The sequence below is a fragment of the Electrona antarctica genome (assembly GCF_951216825.1).
Source record: "Electrona antarctica genome assembly, chromosome: 7".
NCBI lineage: Eukaryota > Metazoa > Chordata > Actinopteri > Myctophiformes > Myctophidae > Electrona > Electrona antarctica.
Genome location: NC_136812.1, coordinates 22537857 through 22558260, shown reverse-complemented (window position 1 = coordinate 22558260; position 20404 = coordinate 22537857). Strand labels below are relative to the sequence as shown.

General features: G+C 40.6%; 1 protein-coding gene across 1 annotated transcript; it reads left to right on the top strand.

Moving 5' to 3' along the window:
- Nucleotides 1-984: 984 nt before the first annotated feature.
- On the top strand, nucleotides 985-19194 carry LOC306926982 (mitochondrial adenyl nucleotide antiporter SLC25A24-like). The gene is made up of 10 exons (XM_079506545.1): nucleotides 985-1514; nucleotides 2633-2759; nucleotides 2974-3061; nucleotides 6861-6972; nucleotides 11436-11594; nucleotides 13123-13275; nucleotides 13967-14074; nucleotides 15499-15666; nucleotides 16108-16258; nucleotides 18465-19194. Exons 1-10 carry the CDS (start codon nucleotides 1338-1340, stop codon nucleotides 18644-18646), a joined length of 1425 nt encoding a protein of 474 aa, XP_079362671.1. The 5' UTR covers nucleotides 985-1337; the 3' UTR covers nucleotides 18647-19194.
- Nucleotides 19195-20404: the final 1210 nt, after the last annotated feature.

Sequence of the window (20404 nt, the reverse complement as noted above, 5' to 3'; positions counted from 1 at the left end):
AATCAATCAATCAAAGCACAATTTAAAATCTTCTCTAATGCTTTAAATTTGAAGACAAAATCGCGAAACGGAAGTAACATTTTGCTGAATACATACTTTACATTGCAAGAAGACCTCGACGTATAGTACAAAACAAGACAATAGAATGCATAGATCTACGATCAAACGCTAGAGGGCGTAAGAGATCCAAAGACTGAAAAGACAATACCCGCTTGCTACAGTTTTACCATCACCACCACCACCCCGTGGTCACATCGAGTCACATCTGCTGCTGCTACAAATTACATTAGTCAGTTCAGTAGACTGTATACCGCCCCCATTACATACTGTGCCTGTGTGTTTATCTTGCTGCCCCCTGCGGACCTCACAATCTGAGGATATATTTGACCAAGACAGCTGTTGTTATTTAATATTGCTCGTGTTCGACATGGCTTTACTCTTGACTCATTGAGTGATAAATAGGCTAGACGGCCATATGCACACTGCATTACGAGATTACAATGTTGTATGGGGAGTTGTATGGGGTTACTGTTAGCTCTCAATGCTTCTATGATTCTGCCCTGCCCTGCAATGCAGGGCAGAATCAATAGAAGCATTGGCTATGGACCAGAGCTAGGGTTACTGTGTGTGTGTGTGTGTGTGTGTGTGTGTGTGTGTGTGACGTGTGTGTGTGTGCGTGTGTGTGTGTGTGTGTGCGTGCGCACGCACGCAGGAAAGTTAGTGACGCAAGTTTAGTGTGTGAGTGTGTGTGCGCGCGCGCGCGTGTGTGTGACTGCAGAAAGAAAGAACGGCGCTTCATTGAAAATGAATGCCCATCAAGTTATACAGACAGTATTCGTTGCCCTTCCTACGATATCGCGTCCACTACTTGCGTTGGTTACCACTAGTATGATAACACAGGATTAGCAACAACATCATAAAGTCAGACTCGGGCCTGCCTCATGGACCCTGGAGTAGACTATTTATCCTATCCCAAAGGGTGTGTCTAAAAGAGGAGGTCGGTTGAGGCAAACTGCGTCTCCCCACCCTATGCTCCCCACCCACTGCGCTGCAAACTGCTACCTCATCCGGATACGTCCGTGGTCCGTCCAATAGCTTTACATCGTATCGTTTTATTGTTTGATGATCTACTACTCTCAAGGATTTGCGACTTTTGAAAGCGGAACCACGTTGCGAAAATCCTTTTTGAAAAGACGTATGATTTAAACCAGAAGTAGATACAAACAAAACATAGCAACAGACATCGGACAGCTTCCACTTCCAGTTTGTACTCTTGATTTCACAGCCTTTTCCATTTCGTTTGTGTGCGTGGAAGATTCGCTACATCATCCGTAACAATGTATCAGGCCGTGAGGAAGTTCGTGTTTACTGATTGTTACTGTGCAGCTGACGCGTCAACATACGATGATCTATTTGCAAAGTTAGACACCAATAAAGATGGAAAAGTGGATGTCGCAGAACTCAGGGCGGGCCTTACTGCAATGGGGATCCAATTTGGGAAAGGCGCAGTTCAGGTACAGTGGAAGAAAGGCCTACTGTATGTGGGCCCCAAAAGCTACTGAAAAACATGTTACCACTTACCACAGTCATCTAGACTACTGTAAAATAATTGCGGTAAAAACAAGAGAAGAGACACTTACACTACTACTAGGCTAGTTTGATGGATATTATTGGCTTTTAGCCTAGCACAGCATTGTTCAGTTCACCCATTATGTTTTTGATTGATTCTTGTTTGAGGATGTTTTTCCAATAAATCCTAGCGCCTAGCCTATAGTGTCATTTGTAAATGTTATAAACATTTCCAGAAAGGAATGATAGGCTACACATTGTGAGTTTGTGACACTCGCAACGTACGTGTCAAATGTTAAAACCAGGTTATTTTTAATTGTTTGAGGATGTTTTTCAACAAATCCTAGCCTTCTGTGTGTCATTCATTTGTAAATGCTAATGAATAATGTCAGAATAAGGAATGATACCTCTAGGCTACGTTGACACTCACAGCGTGTCTGTCAAAGTTCAAACCAAAAAGGTGAGGTTTTATTGTGGGCATGTGGGGTGCGACTTAAAGGGATGGCCACACCTTGCAGATCAAATATTATACATTCCTTGAAGGAATGTATAATATTTGATTTTTCCTTGTAAGTTCTATATTAACAAATAAGCCACTAATTATTTTGGAAATCGATAAATAATCTTCACGTTTTAAATGATGCAACTGAGCTCTATTGGGCACAGCTAAACAGAAGCTTTCTGTATCCAAGCAACTATCTGATAGTGATAAGATAAAGCATAACATACAGTACGTTTCAGATTACCTTGACAAGAGCTGGTGCTGAACATCACTTTAATTGTTTCTGATTATTAATATAATTTTTATCTAGACCATCCATCTACCCAGTCCCAGTTAAGGGGGGAAAACAGTAGGGGGCAGGATAATGCAGCTACAAAAAGATTTTATCAGACTGCTCATCTTGCCACAACAAAATACAAGGCAACACTTGCCTCCCACAGAAAAATGTATTGGCTAATCACAAGCTTGTACATGTATGCCTACATTCCACAATATTATATTAGTAAAGTAACTAAGGATGTTGGATTCTTGACATTTTGTTTTGTTTCATTTACATCTCAGAAAATCGTGTCCTCTGGAGACCAAAACAAAGATGAAGGACTTGACTTTAATGAGTTCTGCAACTGGCTGAAAGAACAGGAGAAGAAATTGAAACTGACTTTCAAGAGCTTGGATAAAAATAATGACGGTATGGTGTGATTGTCTTCACTTGCTTGTTTTATCTACTTACCGGTACTAGATCTAATACACATTTAGAATATTAAATACTTAGTCAAGCTGAAATTTGGATTCAGACAATAACATTGTATTGTTATTTTTCGCCTCTCAGCTAGCAGCCAGGTAAACAACAGGTCACATACAGGTTATAACAATTGTCAAAATCCGATGTTTCTTTTCAACAGGACGAATAGACTACCAGGAGATCAAGCAGTCACTGGCTGATCTGGGAATGAACATAACCAAAGAAGAGGCTGAGAAGATTCTTCAAAGGTATATTTTGTACCTGTCTTTAGTTAATGAATGCTTGCAGGCATGGAACTTGTTTTTGGGGTTCTTCTTCAGCCCATCTATTTCCCTGGAGATTGATTTCTGACACTGGGACCCAAGTTCATTCAAATCAAAGGTGAATGGTAAAATCCGGTGTCCATTTACCCATTTGTAACTTCAAGAGTGTATATTGAGAATGTAAATGGACCCTGGCCGATCTATTACTATCAGAGTTAAAGTGACACTGTTACTGTGTATTCTTGTATACCAGTATATGTACATGTGTGGACCCTGATCGAGATCCGGTTTTGGTGCTGAGATAGTGTAAGAGAATGAGGTTCTACGGTTTTGATATGTTTATTGACTATGTTTACATGTACAGGAAAAAGCACATAGTTATACATCACCATCAAAAGGATAAATGCAAGAAAGCCAATGGCTTAGACTTAACCCATTAAAACCGGGAAAGCATCTTTGTCATTTTAGATTTCTGCGTTGGCTATTAAAAAATGGCAGATAATCCATTTTTGAAAAGATCTTAAATTTTTTGAGAACTACTGATTTAGAAGGCATTTGTAGAATTGGCCTCAGGTCTTAATGGGGTAAGATGTGAGAGGTGGGACTGGTGTCAATTCCCTGCAGAGGGACAGATAACACAGACACACTGGGGCTGGGACGGGTATGAAGACGCATGATAAAGAGTTCAGTTAACATATAAAATGCCTAGAGGGACTGTATCCAAGACTGTATCCAAGTGTATAGTATTTTGTTTTTCTTTTTCCTTCATCTTCTTATCTTGATATAGAAAATTGTATGCATATTCTATATGGTAACAAGACAACTCACCCCTTTTGCCACTTTTGGTAAGTTGTCCTGACAACTCACCCCTAAACGTGAAGACATCTCACCCCTGCTTTTCCAGGGGTGAGATGTCTTCACTTTCCGGGGTGAGATGTCTTCACTTTTGGCCACTTTCGGGGTGAGATGTCTTCACGTTTAGGGGTGAGTTGTCAGGACAACTCACCAAAAGTCTGACTGAATATGTAGCCTTTGAGCTATACTTTACTGAATATTTCACAAGAATATAACACAAGAGTCAAATGTACGGTCAAATGTAATGTAGTTTATTTAAATATAGAAACATTGTAAACAAAGTTCAAACAGCAGTTTGTACAAAAAAATATAGAAAAAAGTTAAGTATAGAAAAAATTTAAACTAAAAAATATAGTAAAAAGTTGTCATATCTAAAAACATCAGTTTGCTACAAAAACACTAAAAAGTTGTCATATCTACAAAAACACTGTTTCAGTGATAGAAGAAAAAAGTTGTGCTGTGTGCAGTGCAGTGTGCAGTGTGCTGTCCCATTTTGATCAAAAGTTGTGCTAAAGTTGTGCTGTGTGCAGTGTGCTGTCCCATTTTGGTCAAAAGTTGTGCTGTGTGCAGTGCAGTGTGCTCATCTCCACACTGGGGCATTCACTTCAGAAGCAATTGTTAGCATGTCCATGATGGTCAGATCGTTCCTTTCCAAGTCCTTCCACAACTGGGCCAGATTGCCGTGTGTGTGTGTGTGTGTGTGTGTGTGTGTGTGTGTGTGTGTGTGTGTGTGTGTGTGTGTGTGTGTGTGTGTGTGTGTGTGTGTGTGTGTGTGTGTGTGTGTGTGTGTGTGTGTGTGTGTGTGTGTGTGTGTGTGTGTGTGTGTGTGTGTGTGTGTGTGTGTGTGTGTGTGTGCAAACTTGTGAAGAAATGTGAACTGAACCCCTCTCAATTTGGTTACTCCAGATGGCTGTCACTTTTCTCACATGCTAATGTAACTAGCAGTAGCCAGATCATCATCGATATTGCTTTGCTATTCAGATGTAATTCAGTCAGTATAGGCCTATTAGAACTGTGATTGATTGATCATGCGTCCGTTGTGCGTCTAATTAGCAACTTTGTACAGCCGTGAGACTCTGCCTTTGAAGCGCAAACATTATCCACAAACGACCCCCCCCCCTCAATGCTGCATAGAGAGAGAGAGAGAGACACTCTACTCCTTACAAGTGTTTCACCGGATTTTACTGTTAAATAAATAAATAAATAATTAGCCGTGACTGCGCACGTCTGTAGGAACCGATAGTTAGATCCGAAATTGAATTATGCCTACTGTAATGGGTGCCACGGAAAGTACAGACAACTCACCCCGCAATGTCAGAAAGTACGGACAGCTCACCCCGGAAAGTGAAGACATCTCACCGGGGTGAGATGTCTTCACTTTCCGGGGTGAGCTGTCCGTACTTTCTCGCCCAACTCGCCCCAGCGGAAAGTACAGACAACTCACCCCGACATGTCAAAAAGTGAAGACAACTCACCGGGGTGAGATGTCCGGTATTCCTTTATGTGCAGGCACTGTGGTCCTTGCAGCAGATCTTGACCATTATTATAGTTGTCTTGTCTAAAACCGTGTGTTCTCATAGGAGATGAGCACAATGAAGAGTCTTATTCAGTTTCTGTTTTAGGGCATGTGGACTGCCCTGTATCATTTACATAAATGAATTAATACAACACCATACTGTTGTATTTAGAGAAGAAAACTTCCACAAACTATCTAGATGTATTACCCCCCTAAAATGGACATGAACAGCTTTAGAATGACCTCTTTGACATCACCATGAGTTATGTTAAATAGGTACATAACATGCAAGGCTCATAAGCAAAACATGGTTCATGTCGTAAAGTTAATTTGCATAAACAAAGCCTTGCCATAATGTGCTGTAGATGTGCCAGGACCAGGAGAAACATGGTGGGAGGAACTGGAAAGAGCAGTAGTAGTCCATTATAGGAGTATGACTATGACTCACGCATAAGGATTCTGTAGAAAACCACAGGGGGGCAATTAAGGACTGACATGGCGGGAAGTTCCCACTTGAAACGAAAGTCATAAATCCATTATTTTTTTCATGAGGACAGTGTTGTGGAAATAACCAAGAGATTCGCTTGAAAATTTAATTGTTAGTTGTTTTTTCATTTACATTACATTATTGTGAAGCAGTTTATAGGCGAACTATGATAAGCTAGGCTTTCTCTAAATGGATATCGGGATCTTTATCATTTTCATCAATAAGAACAAAACTACTAAACAAAAACAATGTTTGAGATTTGCTGAACAATTATAGATTACCATACGATCTACAATGCAACTTTCACAAGTTGCCATTTTGTGGTTTTACACAGACGAGATGCTAGTCAGTGCAACGAGCATTCTGAAGACGAGCACCACCGGCCACTAGTGACGGAGATTTCACTCTGACAGTTGACATTTTCCAAGTGGAAATAATGAGGGAAAAGGACTGCAGAAGCAGACAACCCGCAACACTCCAAATTAGAAGAGTATAGTATACTCTTATAGGTGCAAGGCTCAAAAATACAATATTGAAAGGAGATGCCAGCACACAATAAAGGTCCTTTTCACATGGTTTATTACCTCTGACGAGACAAGACGTGTTTCGGCCAGATGGGCCTTCCTCAAGGTTGTCACAATGCGAAAGTGGGCTATGGAGGGAATATAGGCTATGGGGAAGGATATAGAGAGGCAACAACATATGTACAGTATTTGTTCCTGTCTGTGTGCATCTGTCTTTGAATAAAATAACTCAACAATGGAGGGGTGGTCTTTCATAAAACTTGGTAGGAATGATCAGTAGTAGTAGTAGTACTTTTTCAGGTGGTATGTACACTAACTGTACTGAATTGCCCCATGTCACTGTGCTCTCCTTTACTGTTCTGTCCTATTCGCTAATCACATTTTTATATTATTGATCCACAGTATTGATGTAGACGGCACCATGACTGTGGACTGGAATGAATGGCGGGAACATTTCCTGTTCAACCCTGCCACCAATCTACAGGAGATCATCCGCTTTTGGAAAAAATCTACAGTGAGTATAAAAACCAAGCATGTTTATTTGTTTACAGTTCCAAGGTTTTGTAGCTGTAATAACAATACAATGTGTTATTGAAAGGTTATTAAATGCTAAGGAACACTATTCACGACATGAGAAAACACTTTGTCTAAAATAATTTATGAAGAAAGACAATAGGGTAGGAGAGTAGAATTAAATGTAATTGTTGTAAAGCCCTAACCCCTTTTGCCAGTAGGTTTGTTCCAGGCTTCATCTCCTCATTAGATGGAGATACAACTGGGAATACGTTATGACTGTAATACAGCTGTCGGGTGTTTTAATGAAGGCATTCACATTCCCATAGATGGACATTGGTCAAACGTCTAACCTTTTGTCCCCCCCAAATAGTCTTGATCTGAAAAGATGTACTGTATTTATACGACTTGGCAGAGAATGTAATTTAGTTTTCCAGGGTCAAGGTGGAGAAAACACATCACCGGTATTTTGTTATACAGAACTAATCTGTATTATTTAAATCATATCAAATACAATACATTGTTTGGATGTATCTCCAAAACATCTGACATGCGCTGTCCCTCTGATGTACTCGTTCTGATCCTATCCATCCTTGTTACTCCCAGAGAGAACCTCAACATTTTAGTCTCTGCTACCTCCAGCTCTGCTTCCTGTCTTTTCCTCAGTGCAACTGTTTCTAAACCATACAACATACTGTAGCTGGTCTCACCACCGTCTTGTACACCTTCCCTTTCATTCTTCCTGATACTTTCTATCACACATCACACCTGACACTTTTCTTCACCCATTCCAACCTGCTTGCACTCGTTTCTTCATCTCTTTTCCACACTCCATTGCTCTGAAATGTTCAAAGTCAAAGTCATACGATTTGTCACACACGTTACCGCAGTGAAATTTGTTCTCCGCATTTGACCCATCTCTTGGAGCGGTGAGCCGCAGCCAAGGAGCGGTGAGCTGCAGCCGTGTCGCACTCGGGAATCATTTGATTAGTTGATTTGACCCCCCAATCCAACCCTTTGTTGACCCTAAGTATTAAAGAGTAAAGTCTTAAAAAGAGTGGCCGCACACACTGATAGCCAAAGTGCCGATTAGAGTAGGAACCAACGTTTCGGCAGGTACAACTGCCTTCTTCAGGGTATATGAAGGCAGTTGTACCTGCCGAAACGTTGGCTATCAGTGTGTGCGACCACTCTTTTGTCTTTTTAAGACTCTTTAGATGTTTCTGCTGTGAGCTGGCACCACTACTAAGACTGGTGTGCGTTTAGCATCCTCCTGTACAGTGTTAGACCCTAAGTATTAAACCATAAAAACATTAAATGCATAGATAGTGATACAGTACCATTACCATATCTTATTGACAACATTGCTGGATGATTTAAACGGCATAGTGGGCATACCTTATTACCATGCACCTATTCTACTAAAGAGAAAGTTGTGAATGAATGTTTTGATGTAGACTAGGACTTGTGGACTTGTGCATTACAGTACATTGTCTGTGTCAGTGGATCAAGTTAATTTAATTCCAGTTCCAGAGGCAAGGGAGGAACAGCGGAAGTGAGGATTAAACAAGAGGGTGATGAAAGTGTTTGTGTGCTCACGCATGTTGTATGTGTCTGCAGAAAGAGAACGGTGCTGCACTGACTGAATGCTCATCAAGTTATATTATAGAACTAATGTGTACCGGTATGTGTGATGGGGATAAAGTCAAGCAGAAGGAGAATTGAAAGTCAAGATACTTAAGCTTCTCTTTACAAACATCAGTGCATGAAATGAAGGACAAAGTGCTTCTTGCAGCACAGCTTGACATTATTTTTGTCTCCACTTCAACCTTCTTCTAAAAACAGGTGTTCTCATAGGAGATTAGCACAATGAAGAGTAATGTTGAACATGTCCTTTTCCTGTACAAGGCAATTTAAATTCACGTGGTACACCTTAGGTTTTCAATAAATTAACCAGGAATACAGTCATTTTCAGAATTGGCAGTGTTGTTGGTACTAATGAAACCAAGTGAATGAATTGGTCATTGTGCTATGGGTACACGGTCAGCACCAATCAATGGGTAATCTCTGACGTTTGCAAGTTCTGGCCCAACTATAGAGGTTAAGTTAACCTGTGCCTGCTAAGCTATCCTCAGATAAGCTATTTCAGACTGTCCTAGGTGGGGATTAGTGCGTCAGTGTCCTGTGACAGGACAGGGGATGAGTGAGTCTGAGATGAGAGAGTTGTTCACTGACTGGACAGCAGTGAGGTAGCCTATAGTTGAGTGGGTTGATGCACTGGCGACCCTGGCATAGCGACAAGTTTGACAGTAGCGACATTGGCAGTGCCATCTCTTCATCTCTACCAGTAACGTTGCCTGCATCAAGTCTAGCCGATGGTAACTGCCAACTTGGAGTTCAGCATTATTTGCCCTCAGCCTGGCTAGAAATTACAGACGCGCGCAGACACTGAAGTTGAATAGCCACTGTATTATTTCACCTCTGCTTGAAAAGGACTTGTCTCAATCGGCGAACCAGGGGTGTATAGGAGAGAGTTTGTACTGAGGGGCTCTGTCACCCCGAGTCAGTGATTCCAAGGCTGCAGCAGATCCAATGGGTCTGCTGCAGCCACATCAACTGCACCACAGAGATTGGTTATTCATTGAATTTGATGATGAGGATGGGGAGTTCTATGAGGTGGAGGTGGTACAGGTAGGTTCAGTCTTCTCTTATTCAGCCGTTGTCAACTGACAACTGGTAATTCAGACTTGGCTCAATGAGCAAGGTTTTGAGGCACTGCTGCAGATGGGTAATAAAAAAAAAGAAGCATAGATCAAGTTGTTTAAATTCCCTTTGAGCCTACAGTTTGCTTTCTGGATGTTTAGCTTCATTAGCTGACATGAATCCCTACCCTTATTGAAGACATTACCCAAGATGACTTGACATATACCTAATTGAAACTAACCCTATAACAGTCAGTAGCAGCATGTTACAAATACATTTCCTTAATTGGCGCTCGACAAGATTACTGTAAAATTCTGTTGCAAGAGACGGTAACAAGACTGTATAGGGTCTATTACAGTAGGTATTCAATAATACCCAGTTTGCCAAAGTTCCATGAAGTCCTTTGCACAGTAGTGTGTATTAGCCAGCTGTCAGGCTATATTTAATTGTAGTGTTAATGTTTGTTGCGTGAGATCTTTGGATTAGGTGTGTCATGAATGGCCAAAGGATTAAAAAGGTGTCTGTACGTCCTGTGAATGTCACTCAAAGTAGGCTTCATTTTATATATAATTTCACATGTAGTGGGGCTGTTGCTGACATGTAATTTAAAAACTATAATTATAGATTATCTACCTTTTTTGCCATTTACAGATTGCAATAGTTTGCACATGGTGACCTATCTGCAATATGGATGCTTTAGAACAATTGGCATTTAGGCCTCTACTTTGTAAAAAGGTGAGGAGAAAAAAAGGTTTAATGAAGTAAGATATGGTTTCAAACTATGTCATTTTTCATTAATGATGCTGTGCATTTGATCATTTTAAAAGGCTCTACTGACACTGAAACACCAATCACAGCTCAGAGACTTTAGCAGTCAGCTGACCCTGCTATATCAATCAGCTTAGCAACATTATTACAACAGAGTATGTTAGCATGTTAGCTAAGGTGATGATGCATTGTAGGCATTGTTCAAGATGTACATCACTGTGTAGCCCAATGTAAAAGGATGAATGAAAGCATTTCAACCAGTAGAGTAAGTTGAAGAAAAATATGTTTTCTTAAAATGTAGGCTAAAGCTCTCTAGTTAGCTTAGCACATCAATGTAAGAGTCCTGTCAATTAAATGACTTGGCCCACATTCAACACACTGGCTTTTTCCATAAAATAAACTTGTGAAAATAAGTAGTTATATGGCTAAATAAAATAAAACACAAGCTAAATGGATTACCCAGCTTTCTGTCTGTTTAGCGACCAAATGGTTAACATTGACGATACAGTAGTTGAGTAGTAATCAGCTACAGTACATCTCTTTCATTACAAATGACAGTAATTTATGACATACATATTAAACTCGAGTTCTCAAATCCTACCCGGAGGAGGAAAAAAAGTTGTTTTTGGCCCTTATCTCTGGAATGGATAGTCCAATCTGCTTAGTTTAAAGCCTGTTGGATGGTCAAAAGTTTGAGTTTGAGTATTACTGAACTATGTGATCAACATAAATAAGTGGAGCATATTACGTGTGGACTACACTTACTTTCAGTGAATGTGCATGCACTCTCTCTCTTATCTAAGGTCTATAGTATACCCCCTCAATGTAGCTTGTCATCACAGTGACATCCAACCCTCTAAGCTTCTGACAATGCAATATCTATTCATTTCACATTACAATGGCTAGTTGTACGGTATGTTTTATGTCTCCTTCAGTGGGGAGAAAAATATGTTTTGTGTAACCATCTATTCTTTGCTCCTCTGTTCTGTGTAGGTGCTTGATGTCGGCGACAGCCTGACCATCCCAGATGAGTTCACAGAAGAAGAGAAGATAACTGGTGTGTGGTGGAAGCAGCTGATGGCCGGGGCTTTAGCAGGGGGTGTGTCTCGCACAGGGACGGCCCCTCTGGACAGGATGAAAGTCTTCATGCAGGTGTGGCCAAATGTGCATGTTGTTATCACCATTGCTACTGTATAAGTAGCATTTAATTAGGTTTCATGAGCTACAGGTTTATTATTATCATGCTGTATTTTAGACCAACAAAGCATGCTACTGATGCAAACAACATATTCCATGTTCAGTAGCAAACTCACTGTTACATTTTTCACATTAATATGAAGCAAAATTACAGATGGACTTATTACTGACTGAATTCCTAGTATCACATGGTAAAGTTTCATCATGCATCTTATCATTACAAAACCTTTGCACTTTTGGACACTCCCAACAATGTGGGCATAGTCAACCGCCATTCAACAAGCCCTCCTGTGGGATGAATTTACTCTCTTGTCAAAAGAATATATTTTCAGAAAGGTTCTTAAATAGCATATCTGTAATTTCCACACAAACTCTCCGTCTCCAGCGTGGCCTGCTTAGACATTAATGTCAGTGTTCCAAAGATAGGGTCCCCCATATCATCAGTTATTCCTCCGCTAATCTCTCAAGAACAGATTCCGAGCTACACTACTGAATCTGTCGGCAGGGGCATTCAGAACGTGTATACATTGTTGTTGGTGGGAATTAAAACATAGGGCGGCTGTGGCTCAGGAGGTAGAGCAGGTCGTCCAATGATCCATGGGTCGGCGGTTCGAATCCCGGCTCCTCCTGTACATGTCGAAGTGTCCTTGGGCAAGACACTGAACCCCAAATTGCTCCCGATGTGCTGGTTGGTACCTTGCATGGCTTCCGCTGCAATCGGTGTATGAATGTGTGTGTGAATGGGTGAATGTAATGCACAATCTATGTAAAGCGCCTTGGATAAAGGCGCTATATAAATGCACCATTTACCATTTATAGGCGCCCTACCCGAAGAGGAGGGCCTAAGGCGGAGCAAACGGGCAACATCCTGCTATTCACATTCCCTTTAGAGCCGCCCCCAGAGGCAAATTCAAAGGAAAACAGGTTGCTGTTTTTTCCTCCTTTTTTGTCGATGGGTTCCCAGATTGTACCTCCACAAAGGAGGTAATGTTTTCACCTCCCATCTGTCCGTCTGTGTTTTGGGCCGATATATCAAGCAGTTAAGGACAGATTTGCACAAATCTCAGTGGAAACGTTGGTCCTGATGAGCCTAGGAAGAACTGACTAAACAACTGTATCTGTATTTAGCTCTTGTGAGTTGTGACCTGTCTCAAAAATGCATATAACCAACAGATTTACGTAACATCACAATACTTTGGAAAGAATATTTAGCGTGGATCCGAGGAGAAGTGATTAAGTAGTCACATGCATCATGAAGTTGTATTTTGGCACCGCTCCAAAGAGTGACGAATATATTAGCAGAAGGATGAATAAATTAGAAACCAAGTATATGTATACATGGTGCATATGGTATTCTGTGTTAGGTGGTGAACCATAACGGTTCTGACCTAGGTACAATCCATAAACATAACCATTCATGTAAGGAGGTTGTGCACAACGTTGTCATGAGACCCATGCATTTCAATTGAATCTTTTACTGCAGGTGCATTCCTCCAAGACCAACAAAATCAGCCTAGTTGGGGGTTTCAAGCACATGTTAAAAGAAGGCGGCACTGCGTCTCTGTGGAGGGGTAATGGTGTGAATGTCCTGAAGATTGCCCCCGAGACGGCCATCAAGTTCATGGCCTATGAACAGGTAAAGACTCCCGTGTCCATTTTATTTCCTCTAAGCTGGTAACTGTGTACATCTGCTATTTTATTTCTCAGTAAGGTCCTACTAGGCTCAGTGTCTAATTACACAATTCAGTTAAGGTTGCAGGAGAAGTCAGTGATGCTACGATTTGATTTGTATCGCGGAGCAACTTTAACACAGAGGCCAACATACCCATTGATGTATCAATTAGATTAGATTAGATGTCTTTATTATCCACAAGGGATCTTTTTTGCTCAGGTCAATGCATACATTCAGGACAATACATAAATATACAAATACAATAAAACACCCAGAAAAGTACTAGTAAAATAATTCTAAATTTAAAAGCTATTTAATTGGCTTAAATGGTTTTGCCTCATATTTTGTCCATGTCTCGTTTGATGAAATTGTATTTCAACTCACTTCCCCAATACTGGGTAGTGGTACTTTATTTATTGATGATTTATATAATTTGATGAATAGTCTCATGTATGTGGACTGGCCATTTGAAAAAGCAAACGAACAAAACTAGCCTCCTTAACATTAATACATTCATGTTTATACATGCTGTACACATAAGGAGCATTCATGGATTTGTTCTCCATCACCATGAAATGGCGTAGCTATAAGATAAGACTGAATGGGCTGTAATTCAGATTATTCATGCCATGTTGTTTAACTGTGTTGTCGGCAGTATAAGAAGATGTTGACCAGTGAGGGGGGAAAGATTCAGACCCACGAGAGGTTCATCGCCGGTTCACTGGCTGGAGCCTCAGCGCAAACTGCCATCTACCCCATGGAGGTGAGAGAAAGGGAGTCTTTGGAGTGTAAAGTGTTTTTTGTGCCTGACTCTGGTCGTAACGCATCCAAGCATGAAGTTGGGACTGGTGTCATTGTTTGAGCTGCATCTGTCAAAAGCTAGTTATGCTCCTCCTACTGTAGTATGCTCCTCTCACAGAAATCCTGTACTGTCTTATACGTGGAGAACTAATAGGATATCAGACAGACTATCCTCTGTGTGTAGTGTGCCCGGGGACGCAGCCTCCAATTTGGGATTGAACTTGGCAAATGACAGTCGGAACAATGTGGGCATTGAAAAGGTGGACAAACCCCCCCAGAGGGAGAAATCAGGAGCGTTGGCTGCTACAACGAGAAATGTTCCATATTTATAATTTTAACACTTTGGCCCCATATGGGCTTAACGAGGAGTTTGGTATCAAACCATTCCTGTAAATAGTTCTAATCTAGTATTGGTCTTGTCTTTTTAATTCTTTTTTTAAGTACGTTATTACATAGAACTGACATATGCATGTGTAGGCTACTCTCTGGCTCAGGGAGCTGTTTCTACACTTAGGTCGGGTTGTGCATATGGGTTCTTGATACTTGTATATTTGTGTGATGATTTCTTCCCCTGGTGGCCACATAGGGATACTAATGGCTTCTTTATTTGTTCTGACTGTCATTGCCAAGTTCAATCTCAAATTGGGGCTGTGTCCCCGAGTGTGTTCACTTAGCGTTGATTGGTATCTGCCCACTTTGCTACCTTTATATACCTGTCTTATGCGCTACTATTTCAGCATACCTGATGAAGGCCACAGAGGCTGAAACGTTTTATATATATTTTCCGCTCTGGTAAATAACGTTTTTGAGGAGCTTTTAAAACGGTGTACAGACTTACTCCTCCTCCTGCAGTTCATTACTTTGTTCGATCATGTGTGCATGCACCTCCTGACCACTACTGTTGAACAGCACACCATCTTGCATCTTTTAGCGAATGGCAATAGACTAACAATATCCAGCACAACAATAGAATCACTTAAATGCAAATGTAACAATTATAAGGGTGAGAATATTGAAACCAACCTCCATTATTTAGTCTCCATAATGGACTGGCAAGTGGTTTGCCAGTCCATTTATTAATTTATTTTTATTTATTTATTTATTTAACAGGGACAATGTACATTAATCAACACGTCATTTTTCAAATCCATGTAAATGGGCCAGTGTTAGCCATAGGCTAAATTTCATCTGTAGTCCCTGAGCAGGCTCTTCCATGCCTGCATGGAACCAGAATGCATAATTTATACACCATCGTATGCTGATATCGTGCACCGAAAAGATAGATCTTCTATTTTCAGCACACGACACCATTGTACATCCAAGTATAAATCCGGCTGAAGAACTACAGTAGAAATACTCAGTGATGATGATCTTTTGTCTATGCAGGTGATGAAAACCAGGCTGACTCTGGGGAAGACTGGACAGTACACTGGAATGTTTGACTGTGGAAAGAAAATCCTCAAGAAAGAAGGCGTGAAGGCATTCTACAAAGGCTACATTCCAAATATTATAGGCATTATTCCATATGCTGGGATAGATCTGGCAGTGTATGAGGTACACAATGTCTAAGGATACTACATTATAAAATATATGACAAGTAGTTAGACTGTATATTGCTGTATTGTGTGCGTACTCACAGCCAGAAAAAACATAGCCTTGTCTTTTCTTTTTTTTTTTAAACATCTGTTTATGATTTTTGGCATACAAGCATTTCAAGAATGTTTAACCAGTAAGTTACAGATTGGAAAACAAATAGCAGAAACATACAAACAAACAAAACAAGAGACTTGTCTTAACATTAATACATTCATGTTTATAAATTCATTGATATAGTAGTTACACTATATATTGTGTAAACACACGCATGCACGTGCGCACACCTACACATGTATTATAGTTTTGATTTCTCCAACTGATTCTGTATATATGGCTTGCAACTACTATAACTTGGGCATAATCTGATTTCCCAAAATTCTTTCTGCCTACCATCTCTAGAGCTTAAAAAATGCCTGGCTGTCCCGCTATGCCAAAGACACATGCAACCCTGGGATTATGGTGCTGCTGGCCTGTGGTACCATCTCCAGCACTTGTGGCCAACTGGCCAGCTACCCTCTCGCTCTGATCCGCACCAGGATGCAAGCTGCAGGTAAGACATCCACCACAGGCTGATACCTTGGGGTTCTTTCTATGCGGTTTACAATTTGAATGGTCTGTCATATTGGATTATAAGTAAAAGGTACAACATTAAAGGTGCTTTGTTATTTTTTTGTTTACATTTTTTGTTAAAATGTTAAAGCTCTATATTCTGATGGTAATTATTTATTTCTAACTCGAGAACTGTTCGCCCCACCGACTTCAAATTGGACACACGCGTTCCACCACAGGGACTGCAGTTCCCGGCTTTGAGTCGGTCGGACCAAAAGGCCTCTGTCCAGCCTCTGGACAGGGCCCAAATTAGCCAATTAATCACACCTGATCACCCCTATATCACCATATATGGAGCTGGCCTGTTCTGACATCACAATGTGATTCTGACATCTGCATAGACTCCATATTTGGGCATGCCTGTGAAGAACTCCATATATGGCCATAAAAGGGACGCAGACATTATAACTGGGTGGAGCATGCATTTCTAACTTGCATCGTTCCAAGTAGGCCAGGCACTGCTCTAGTTGTTAATAGTTTCTCTTTCGCTATAATGCCATCCTGATAAACGCACTATTGTGCTGTTCCAAAGTGTCTCTCCAAGTTTCCTTTCTTTTGAATAGTGATGCTTGTTACATTTAAGGCAATGCACTTCGAATGGGACATAGTGGAAAGAAATGTCTTCCACATTTTATCTAACTTTGTCATTTTCTAATGATGTTGATTTGTGAACTACACTAGTTTTAAAAACAATGCTTTGCATTGGGAGTTTCACGCGAGTGCAACAGACTAGGCAGCTCTATCTCCGTTTCATAAAATACATTTTCAGGGCAAGACCTTGTGCGTGCGGACTCGGCCCCCAGCCTGGTACCCTAGTCAAAATATGGCCCTTGAGGAAAATGAATTGGGTAACCTTGCTGTATGGGTTCTCTCTTCTAGTGGATAAAATTGGTCTTCCGATCTGGAAATATATTTTCTGTTAAAGTGTTGGAGAAACACGGAGAACCCCGTTATTGAACAATCTATACCAGGGTTCCCCAATAGGTGGCCCGCGGAGCGCCCCCTTGTGGCCCCTGGAAGGTCCCAGATATAAATGGCATTAAATGGGGGTCAGTAGCATATGCATGTCAAACTGGGCATCCTTTTCAAATGGGGTCTTGCCCTGAAAATGAATTTTCAGGGCAAGACCTCGTGCGTGCGGACTCTGCCCCCAGCCTGGTACCCTAGTCAAAATATGGCCCTTGAGGAAAGTTAATTGGGTAACCCTGATCTATACTATAGTCCGGCAGCCGAGGTGGACGGGTGGGAAATTTGGTATAGTCTTTTTTTATTGGCCTAAAATATTGTCTATATACATACATCCATGAATCCACTTGCTGACCGGCTGGAAGTATTGGGATTTTTCTTTTATAGGGGTTTCTTGTGACCCTACCATTAACATCCTACTATGGCAGGCAAAAATGTCAAACTTTCCTTTTGCTTTAAGTAGCATGTGACCATTCCATTCCGAGCATTAGTTTTGCACAAAATACACATTTTGGGCACATTTGGGCAAGTGGCTATGGCTGCTTTTAGGCCTAGGAGTGTATTTTGTGCAAAACTAATGCTTGGAATGGATTTAGAATCATGAAAAACTAGTTTGACATGTCACATGCTACTTAAAGCAAAAGGAAAATTTGACATTTTTGCCAGCCATAGGATGTTAATGGTAGGGTCACAAGAAACCCCTATTAAAAAGATTGCCCAATACTAACAGCCGGTCAGCAAGTGGATTCGTGAATGTATGTGTATATAGACAATATTTTAGGCCAATAAAAAATACTATATACCACATTTCCCACTTTAAACAAAAGAAGCCTGTCTGCTGCCGGACTACTATAGTGTTTGTTCAATTCAGGGGTCTCCCTGTTTTTCCATAGCAATGTTTATTTATTTGATATGGACATCACATTGCACAATTGTACAATTTGTAGATGCATTGCTTACACTGTAAGCCTTGGTGTATTATCGCGAGTGCTAGTTTTCAACACCTGTGTTATTTAAAAAAATATATCAATTACACAAAGTTGAATTCACTGTGACAGTAAGTGGTGTGGGACAAAAGTACTTCAATTGCATATATTTTAATTTAATGAGTCTGAATTTACCTCAGATCTGGACAGTTTGTCGTGTATGTTCATTAACCTTTTGACTCCTTACCTTCTCAGCATCTATTGAGGGCTCAGAGCAAGTGAACATGACCACGATGGTGAAGAAGATTGTAGAAAAGGAGGGGTTCTTTGGACTCTACCGTGGCATCCTGCCCAACTTCATGAAGGTCATACCAGCGGTCAGCATTAGCTATGTGGTGTATGAAAACATGAGATCTAGCCTGGGCATTCAAAAGTAAGAGGCAGAGTAATCCATGATGACTGTGCAAGTGGCCATATTCACATGGCACCTACTTTGCTCAGTCTGTCAACGGATGGGGAACAAGCCACAAGCAAACAGATCCCTCCTCCCTACATCTGATATCCAGTTTACTTCACAGGAAACAGCCAACGTCAAGATGTTAAATGTCTGATTTCCCTCCAGATCTATACAGTCTACCAAAGATATTCATAAACGGGGTCCTAGTAATTAACTCCCTATGGGAGTTGTTTCATATATTCATAGATCTACATCTGAAGAAAGTGCAATATTGTATTCACACTTTGAATGTCATCATGTTTAATGTGTAACAGAGAGGCCTGTGATCTTTCATGATTGGATTACACTTGAGTGCCGCCGGTTAAAAAGATGGGCTTCCTTTGTTGTGAAGAGAATTAGAAAATATTTTGCACTTTTCTTATGTGCCTTGAGATTTATGTTGTCAGATATCTGTGGACGTCCCCCACCATCCCATTTGCCTTTCGTTCCAAATTGTGTTCACTAAATATTTGTGTTTACATTAAAACAGTATTTTATTACAAGTGTGTGTGTGTGTGTATTATGTGATTTTACCTACCATTGCTCTGATATCGGTGTGTGCCTGTAAATGGTGTGACATACAGTAGACGCATCTTGCATTTTGTTACCTTTATTTTCCTCCTAGCATTACATTTCTAGTTAATGCAAATCAAGGAGAAAACAATTAGACTTCCATTTCCTTGTTTAGGGTTGGGTGTCTTAAGCATTTACTGGCAAACTTGTGATCGACTTGGCATTTTGTGTAGCTGGATTTTTATTTTGTTAGTGGTGCCCACTGCCCATCAGATGAGTGATACAGAAACTCGATACTGAATTGATGAAAGCTTGTTTTGCAACTGGAGACTTTAAAGTGCTTTTTTTTTATCCTGCTTGTGCTGTTACATTTATCAACAAATTGCTATTGATGCATGTTCTGACATAAAATAGGAAATTACATTGGAGCACTTAGTGTTGGGTCAGCTACATGTTGCTTAACTTGCCCATCAGAATGCCCAACACTGGTTTTAATGTATTTATTTTTTCCCAGTAAGAATTGAGGCTTGAATACCTGTACGTATAGTGGAGTAAGCAATCGCTCTATTAAAGTTAATTAATAGGCCTATAAGTATTGGGTATGATTCACTGTTTTGCAGTCTTGGGTCAGCTACATGTAGCTTAACTTGCCCAACACTGCAGATAACAATGCATTATAGCTAATAGGCCTATTTAATGAACTTAAATAGACCTATTGCTTACTCCACTATACACCTGCAGGTATTCAAGCCTCAAATCTGACGGCCACGCTACACCAGGCTTTTCGCGCACAAAACGCGCGCGTTTGTGCATTGAATTTAGGTCGTCCTATTTTAAAAAACGCGCGGCCCGCGCGTGCGTTTTTTAAAATAGGACTGGACCTAAATTCAACACACAAACAAAGCCTGGTGTAGCGTGGCCGTTACTGGGGACAAAACATAAAATAAATAATTAAAACCAGTGTTGGGCAAGTTAAGCTACATGTAGCTGACCCAACACTTATTTGACTGATAATTATTCACTTAGATTGGTTTGTAAATGGTGCATTTATATAGCGCTTTTATCCAAAGCGCGTCATTTCAGATTTAGCATTGTTCAAATTGACGTGCACATTTCAGTAGCTACAAGATTGATTGATTACTTAACAGTTTGCAAAATAGTACAGTGCTATTGAATAACTACATTC

Bases quoted from the DNA above. Each gene is read 5' to 3' on its own strand.
- LOC306926982 (XM_079506545.1), top strand. From the start codon at position 1,338: ATGTATCAGGCCGTGAGGAAGTTCGTGTTTACTGATTGTTACTGTGCA. The intron at 13,276-13,966 runs GTAAAGACTCCC...TGTTGTCGGCAG, and splicing joins AGTTCATGGCCTATGAACAG to TATAAGAAGATGTTGACCAG. The intron at 15,667-16,107 runs GTACACAATGTC...TACCATCTCTAG, and splicing joins TAGATCTGGCAGTGTATGAG to AGCTTAAAAAATGCCTGGCT.